At 46.2% G+C, this 8,521-nt stretch overlaps 1 protein-coding gene across 1 annotated transcript; it reads right to left on the bottom strand.

Annotated features, from left to right (window-relative positions):
* Positions 1 to 305: 305 nt before the first annotated feature.
* On the bottom strand, positions 306 to 6,260 carry LOC146584468 (trypsin II-P29-like). Its single transcript, XM_085324601.1, has 5 exons — positions 6,219 to 6,260; positions 5,540 to 5,628; positions 1,293 to 1,546; positions 851 to 987; positions 306 to 455 (listed from the first exon to the last, which is right to left on the bottom strand). Exons 1-5 carry the CDS (start codon positions 6,258 to 6,260, stop codon positions 306 to 308), a joined length of 672 nt encoding a protein of 223 aa, XP_085180727.1.
* Between the last annotated feature and the right edge of the window lie 2,261 nt (positions 6,261 to 8,521).

Here is an 8,521-nt window from a genome sequence, read left to right as displayed (position 1 = left end):
CTATCATCTGTAAGCATTTTACTTTCCATTGGGAAGGTCAGATGCCCTGTCCCCTTGCCTGCCAGGCCTGCAGCTCGAGGGCGCAGCTCCCCGTGCACATACCTAACCCGGAACAGGCAGGGGGTGAAAGGTTGAGGCTGGTGTAAGGGCTGCAGGGAGCCCCACCTGTGTAGAGTGAGCTTCAGCCCCCGAAGGAAATATCTGACAGGCTCTCAAGTGTGTTTTTATTTGTGCTATGATCTTCTTGAGAGGAGAGTGATGGGGCAGGAGGGCRGCGGCCAAGGAGCCGAGTGGTCATCAACGCATCAGTAGGCTGCTATGGTTTCTTGGATCCAGTCAACGTAATTGCAGACCTTGGTGTAGACACCAGGGTAGCCTTTCAGAGCACACCCAATTCCCCATGACACGATTCCCTGGAGTGTCCCGTCGCACACAACTGGGCCACCCGAGTCACCCTGYAAGGAAAAAGTTAGAAGTGTGAGCTGATTTAAAAGCAGAATCTCACCCGGAAAGGTCTTGGCCTGTTACAAAGAAGCCAGGGAGCACTGAGGGAGGTGGCGCAGGCCCTGGTATGAGAGCACAGAGAGRTACCACCCCTCATCTGCTGATCCTCTCCCGCAGCGCCGCAGTTTACCGCTACTGCACTCTGTGCTCARCCAGGTGTGGCTGCACCTGCTGGTTTTGCRTGAAGCCCACCCTGTGTCCAAATGCCACTGGAAGGACACTGTGTTGGGACTGCACACTTGGAGCTGAGGAAGCGTAAGCACTCTGACGAGCTCTGGTGTATGCCACAGAGCCTGAGGCACCCAAAGTGTCCAAGCCAGAGCTGTGCCCAGAYGTCGGCTCTTACCTGGCATGAGTCTTTCCCACCCTCCAGGAAGCCTACACACATCATGTTGCTGGAGATCTGGCCTGRGTAAGCATCTTGGCACTCTCGGTGACTCAGGACCGGAGCTTGCAGGCACTGGAGAATCTCAGGGAACTTGGCTGCCGGGAGAGCAGTGAAAATTAGGTTTCATCTTGGGACTCAGTCCTGCCTGTGAGCAGGAAGCCCTGCAGCCCTGTATGTGCGAGAGCCACCCAGCAAATCAGGGTAAAGTAAATGCTTGGCCCGCATGAGGAAATGCGAAGCGCATTGTGGACCAGGACGCACGGGCAGGGCAGCRTGAGGAACTCGGGGCTAGAGCAAGAGAAGGCTGCAGAGCAGGGGTGAAATGTCCGTGGGTCTCAGGAACCTGGTGGCCGAGCAGGAGAAGCGTGGCCACCTACCCGCAACGTGCACTGATACTCACAGCCACTGCTCAGTGTGTTTCCCCATCCCGAAATCAGGCACTTGGTGCCCGCGTTGACACAGGCRCTGGGCAGAGCTATGGGCTGAACATCGACGCTGTAGGCCACTGGGGATGCCAGCTTGATCAACATAATGTCGTTGTTAAGGCTTCTTGAACTGTATTTAGGGTGGCGAATGATTGCTGCAGAATTCCTGACCACTTCACTGTCTTCCTGCACATCARTGTTGTACTCTCCCAGCCTCACCTGTATATAGCTGCAGATTACCAGCAGAGAAGAGCAGCAGTTAGCACGCGGTAGAATGATACAACAGCCTGAGACACCAATTCTTCTGACCCCAGGGACAATATAATGAGAAGTTTAGATCACTATCATTTATCAGGGTCTTAGAAGTAGACAAAACAGCCTGTTTTGTGGAAACTTTTTGTGGTGTGGATGAGACAGAGAACAACTAGGAATTAAAGAGCTGCATACAACTGTATTACTTATGATAAAGCTGAGTATTTATTGTTTTTGCTTATGTTTTGACAATTAAAGAGAAAATTTGGTATGAATATTTGTCTTCCTCAGTTATCCGATAAAATGTGCTTTAGTTTTCCCTTAGAAGATCCAAAATAATTTTAGTTATAGATTCCTGATTTTGTCTTCTAGACCTCACCAAAGTATGATCGTAACTCAWTCCTTTCCAGGCAGAGAGCTCTTCAGTGACTTTTCCTTTATTACCTGCAGGCCCAGAAGAACTAGAATTATGGGGAATGGTTATACTTTTGGAGAACATTTTTTTTTCACATGTTGATTTATTAAGAAGCTATATTTATAATTTGCACATGTTTTTCAATCCACTCCTCATTCTCATGATTTTTATGGACAGCTCTTTATTCACAGAAAATGCATTCATTCAGTTCTCCGAAGAGCAGTAGTCTTACTGAGAGTAGCAAACTTACTCTATTCTCCGAAGTAGACTAGATTATTGGCATATCAGAAAAACACCAGTTTAATAGTGAAAGAGGGGATAAGGTTAAAAATAAGCTCGCTAAAGAGAAGATACGGGTTTCAAGTTGTTTAAAAGAGAAAACAGAGATTTCTTACCCATTACTGTAAGTTTTGTGCCGTTGACAAAAGTCACCTTGTTGTTCACAGTGACAGTGTTGTAAAATAAGCAAAGAAAAGAGATGCAGTGCAGGTGACCTTAGTGAGCAGAAGCTTAAGCAATGTTTACCATATCTGGAATCCCAAAGATGTCCTCAATCTCTGTCTGGAGAGCTTTTGCAGCAAACCAGCTTGAATTCCCACTGTATAATCTTTAGAATTTGTAAGAGCATTTTTCAGAATTTATTGATAATTATTTTTATTGTCTATGTTTCACCTCAAGTTGTTTCACAAACATTCTCTAATCTCCAGGTTTTCCCATTGATACCACCTGCTATTCCAGTTTTGCAAAAGTTGCAACCATATAGAGGTACTGAAATTGGTAGAGGCCGTCAGTATCTAGAAATATAATTCCTTTATAACTCGAATTTCTTGACTCTCAGTCTTGTACTCTAAACATTAGGAAACCTTCCTTTCTTTAATTGTATGGTTAAATAATCAAATATTACTTGCTTTCTAGCTGTCATGGTCACCTGCTTTGTTCATATGGCTGATTCACCTTTGTGGTACTGAATTAAAATACTCATCTGTTTTTCCTTCACTGCCAGCTCAGCCCTCTTGAATACTAATGTAGAACCTAATTCGATTCAGTGATAGCAAAATAATTCACAAAAGGAGATCCAGATGAGTTGGTCAGATGGTCTCAAACAAATCCTTGATATCTATTAGGAAGAAATACAGTAAGACAGTGTGGACAAAGATCAGAGAGAAATCATAGAACCATAGAATCATAGAATCAGTAAGGTTGGAAGGGACCTCTGGAGATCGTCTAGTCCAACCTCCCCACTCAGCAGGGTCACCTAGGGCATGTTAGACAGGGTTGCACCCAGGYGGGCTTTGAATATCTCCAGAGAAGGAGACCCCACAAGCTCTCTGGGCAACCTGGTCCAGTGCTCTCTCACTCTCACAGTGAAGAAATTCCCCCTCACGTGCAGGCGGAACTTGCTGTCGTTCAGTTTCTGCCCATTGCCTCTTGTCCTGATGCACGGGACGACTGGAAAGAGTTTGTCCCCATCCCCTTGACACCCTCCCTTCAGGTACTTACACACATTGATAAGATCCCCCCTCAGTCTTCACCTCCCCAGGCTCAACAGGCCCAGCTCTCGCAGCCGTTCCTCATAGGGCACGTGCTCCAGCCCTCTGATCATCTTTATAGCCCTACACTGGACTCTCTGCACTAGCTACGTGGCTCTCTTGTACTGGGGAGCCCAGAACTGGACGCAGCACYCGAGATGAGGCCTCCCCAGGGCTGATTAGAGAGCCAGAATCACCTCCCTGATTGCTATCAGATTGGTTAAGCCGGACTTCCCCTTGCTGAATCCATGCTGATTACTCCTCATCACCTTCTTTTCCTCCATATATCTGGAGATGACATCCAGAAGGAGCTGTTCCATCACCTTTCCAGGGATGGAGGTGATGCTGACTGGCCTATAGTTGCCTGGGTCCTCCTTCTTGCCCTTTTGGAAGACTGGAGTGACATTGGCTTTCTTCCAGTCCTCAGGCACCTCTCCAGTTCTCCATGACCTTTCAAAGATGATGGAGAGCAGCTTGGCAACAACATCTGCCAGCTCCCTCAGTACCCGTGGGGGCATCCCATCTGGGCCCATGGATTTGTGGATGTCTAGCYTGCCYAGAAGGTCTCTAATCCTATTCTCCTCAACCAAAGGAAAGTCATCCTTTCTCCAGACTTTCTCCCTCATGTCCAGGCTGCAGGATTCCTGAGGGCTGCCCTTAACAGTGAAGACTGAAGCAAAGAAGGCATCCAGTAATTCTGCCTTCTCTGTATCCCTTGTCACCAGGCCCCCTGCCCCATTCAGTAGCGGGCCCACATTTTCCCTAGTTCTCCTCTTGCTGCTGATGTATTTGAAGAAGCCCTTCCTATTGTCCTTGACATCCCTTGCAAGACTCAATTCCAAATGGGCCTTAGCCTTCCTCACAGCATCTCTACATACTCTGACTGCATTCCCATAATTCTCCCAAGTAGCCTGTCTCCTCTTCCACATTCTGTGTAGTTTCTTCTTCTGCCTGAATTTGGCCARGRGCTCCTTGCTCACTCGTGCAGGTCTCCTGCCCCTTTTGCTGCACTTCTTRCTCRYAGGGATGCACYRCTCTTGAGCTTGSAGGAAGTGATGTTTGAATATTAGCCAGCTCTCCTAGACCCCCCTTCCTTCTAGGGTCTTAACCTATGAGACTCCACCAATTAGGTCTCTGAAGAGCCYAAAGTCTGCTCTCCTGAAGTCCAGGGTTGCAATCCTGCTTGTCGCCCTAGTTCTTTCCTGCTGGATCCTGAACTCCACTATCTTGCGGTCACTGCAGCCAAGGCTGCCCCCAACCTTCACATCTCYAACCAGTCCCTCTCTGTTGGTAAGGACAAGGTCCAGCAGGACACCCTTCCTTCCTGCTCCACCATTTGTGACAGGAAGTTATCATCAATGCTCTGCAGGAGCCTCCTGGACTGTTTGTGCCTTGCTGCATAGTCCATCTAACAGATGTCAGGGTGGCTGAAGTCCCCCATGAGAACCGGGGCCTGTGATTGTGAGGCTACTTCCAGCTGTCTATAGAAGGCCTCATTGACTTTCTCTTCCTGGTCAGGTGGCCTGTAGTAGACACCCACAACAGTGTCCCCCCTGTTAGCCTGCCCTTTGATCTTTACTCATAAGCTCTCAACTGCCTCCTCCTCCTCCACCCCTAGGCAGAGCTCAATGCATTCCAGTTGCTCTCTCACATAAAGAGCAACTCCACCACCTCGCCTTCCTGGCCTGTCTCTCCTAAAAAGCACATATCCATCCATGGTACGATAGTCAGCCCATGGACACTAGAGGCTTATTTAAGAAAGAAAAGCCCAAAACTATTTTACACTGAAGCTACTATTGCCTCTTTCTTGATAGCTGATGCAGAAAGCAGCATTCTGACAGGTACTTGCTACATTTCAGAATGCTTTTTATAATCGTTTTGCCATGCTAATGAAGAATTATTTTTGATTCTTTAGCAAAATATTAGTACAATAGAAAAATATTGATTGTCTGCTTCATATGCTCCAACAGATTTTAGGTGCATCTCCAGTGAACCTGTTTTTTTGAAAATTATTTCAAGGTCATACCAGAATCTCCTGCTTTGTTTTCTAGAGAGGATAGGCTTCCATTTCTCAGATGATGGAAGGTAACAGAAGTGATTCCCATGACTGTAAGTCTGCCAAGAGAAAACAAGATAGAGAATCACCACAATGCTGCAGAGAGCTCTGCATCTGCCTTAACACTCTCCCACAGTGCTTGAACACATAGAGGTTTTTTGTAAAGGCGTTCTGGGGGAATGCATCACGGTGAGTCCCCTGTCCCCACAATGATGCGACCTCATACAAAAAAAACCAATCTAATGCATAGCTCTGCCCTCCTATTTTGTCACACAGCCACTGTGAAAGGTTGCTTGGAGACCACAGGCCACTTCCTTCCTCTGCCATTGCTGGAGGAAGTGCTGTATGTTTCTGTACGATAATCTGATTATTTCTTGGTGTATCTATTTTCTGTGAATTTATAGTCTCAATATGAGTTTTTTTCTATAGATAAAAAGGGAGTGATATTTGTTTTTAATTGTATTAGCTGCTTTTATATGCAGTTATATTTTACTTGGTAACTTCATGGTAGTGTTAATGCTGTTTTCCTTCCCACTCTTTTTCCTTCTGCTCCAGGGATGATAAGCAGCCAGAGCTCAAGCCTGAAGTAGCTGATTTCCACCAAGGGAGATTTGCTTACAGCAGACTGCAGCTTGTTTTCCATCCTTACCTGATCATGAATATCTTCTTTGGTCTGTTTTGCACCTGTCATGGATACTCCGAAAGGGAGGCAGGTAGGATGCTGAGCTCTTAAAATTGTATCCCTCTGTCTGCCCTTTTACAGGAAGCAGAAAGACAAGCTTCTCCCAGGTGCCCTGACTATTACTATGGCACTGACTATTACTCATCTAGGCATAATAGTGCACATTCATTATATAAATCGTCTAAAGGGTGGGAGGGCTAGGGGTGACAGGTTATTGGATACTTTATTTACTGTATTTATCTACAAATAGCTGTTTCATGAAAAACTCTTTGAAGAGAGGCAATATACGCGATCCTATATACCRTAACTAAATGCAGATACAGAACTTCATCCTTCTCCATAGATTTGTCTACAGAACAGTTATGTTGTAACCCCCAAGAAGGAAAGATTCGTGCCAGTAAGACTGTGGACACTAGCACACACTGAGTCAATGCAGGGAAAGACAGGCACCAATCCAGTTTAGATATGGGGTACAGTTCTAGTTTTGTACTAGTCCGTTCTTCTCAAATAAAAGTTTAGTGCATAGTCGGCAACATGAATGAGTACCTGCAGTAGAAATGCTGTTCATAATGATCTTGAATGGCTTCACTTCAATCTGTTTCAATTAAAAAAAAAAGTTATGAATGCAGGCTATAATCCTTTGAAATAAGGTAACTCTCCTAGTAGGAAAAAAACACAAACTATTTTCTCCTGTTTTCAAATATCACAGAAGGATCTGTAAGTTYTGACATGTTCTGTTGAGCTGGGAACAGCTGTTAGGGCCTCAGGGAAGTGAATGAGAAAGCCAGATGAAGCTTTAACGTTTAAGATAGGACTGCAGAAGGCCATTGAAGTGTCACTTACAAGCCCTCTTATCTATGGTGTCTTTCATTAAGGATGATGCTCCACTGAAAAATCATATGTCCTCCACTGTTTCTATTTAATTTTGAAGGGGTGTTTCTGGGTGACGCCAACAACTCCTTAAATGTTACTTTCATGAAGTAATCTCTCAGAAACGCCAGCAGAGAGCAGTCTTGAAACGTTTTGTTGTGCATCTATAGCCAGGCAAAAGGAAAGACCTTACAGGTCAGAAATTCAAGACAGCGAGAGGGAGTGAAGAAGGAAAGACAGTTCCTTATCTTTTTTGTTCCTGCCTCTTACAAGACATTTAAAGATATTTAAAACTTCAGTGAACAAGGTAAGGCAACCATGTGGAACTGAAAGACATTTAAAGTAATCTTTCCTAAAAATGGTAGTAATTCAGTGGGGGAAAAGTCACAGGAAAACAATGATGTCATCAATTATATCAGTCCCTGGCTTCTTCTCTAGAGTTTACAAAGGAAACAGGCGGRGAGGAATAGGCAAAAACACAGAGAAGCTCTGAGATTTACAGGTTTGTTTTAGAGCCATTTGCCCATGAACACTTAGAATTATGCAGCAGCTCCTTTTCAGGGCCTATTGTTAAATATAGGAAGAGAGCGAACTCATACTTCTTAGCTGGGTAAGCGAATAGTTTTCTCATTCCAAGACTGACAAGCTTGACTTCGACAAGATTATCTGTCTTGTTATCTCTTCCAGTTCTGCCCAGATCTCAGGAAGCCTGAGATCTCACAGAAAAGGGGCGGGGGAGGCGAGATGGGGCGGGAGAGTTGTTCTAATTCAGTCTGAGACCATAAGAAGAGATGTGACAGTGAGGAAAGGGGTGAGGTCTCCTGTCTGCCCTGGCTTTGGATAGCAACGCCGCGAAAGACAGCATCAAGTGAAGACTGGCTTTCCATCTCCTGTTCCAGTGGGGGAAGAATGACCATTGCAGCACAGAGGAGGCACCGCCAGCCCATTTCCAGAGCTAGGTATATGTGCTAGTACTTCAGGCCCGGCCTAGGACTGTGGCTAGGTCAATGGTGACTGTGTGTAATTCCCATCAGTTRGCTCGTCACTCTTGGTGGGTTTAGGGCATCTCGTGCCAGTTTCTTCCGGGTGCCTGTGCTGGTGCACCAAGTGTCCTTGGGGCCACCTGCTTGCAGGCAATTCTTCCTACACAAATCTTTCCTTCCTCAGGCTTGCCATCCYGGACCGCTTGCCCAGCCAGTCCTAYGCTCATTCTTTCACCCTTCTCGAGCCCGAGCAGCCCGTTCCCGCTCTCCTTCTACTCCCTACTCSAGTTCTCTGTGCTTCTCTGGTGCCACTTGCCCTTCCTCATCCATTGCATTTTGCCATGCCAGCCGCAGTGGCTCCCACAGCCAACCTCCTCCGCAGCCTTCTCTGACCTTGCCGCCTCATCAGCCTTGTGA

This window comes from Rhea americana, unplaced genomic scaffold, assembly GCF_003343005.1.
Source record: "Rhea americana isolate MKP2758 unplaced genomic scaffold, rheAme1 scaffold_92, whole genome shotgun sequence".
NCBI lineage: Eukaryota > Metazoa > Chordata > Aves > Rheiformes > Rheidae > Rhea > Rhea americana.
Note: the sequence above shows the minus strand (reverse complement) of the source record. Positions and strands in the feature narration are given on the sequence as shown.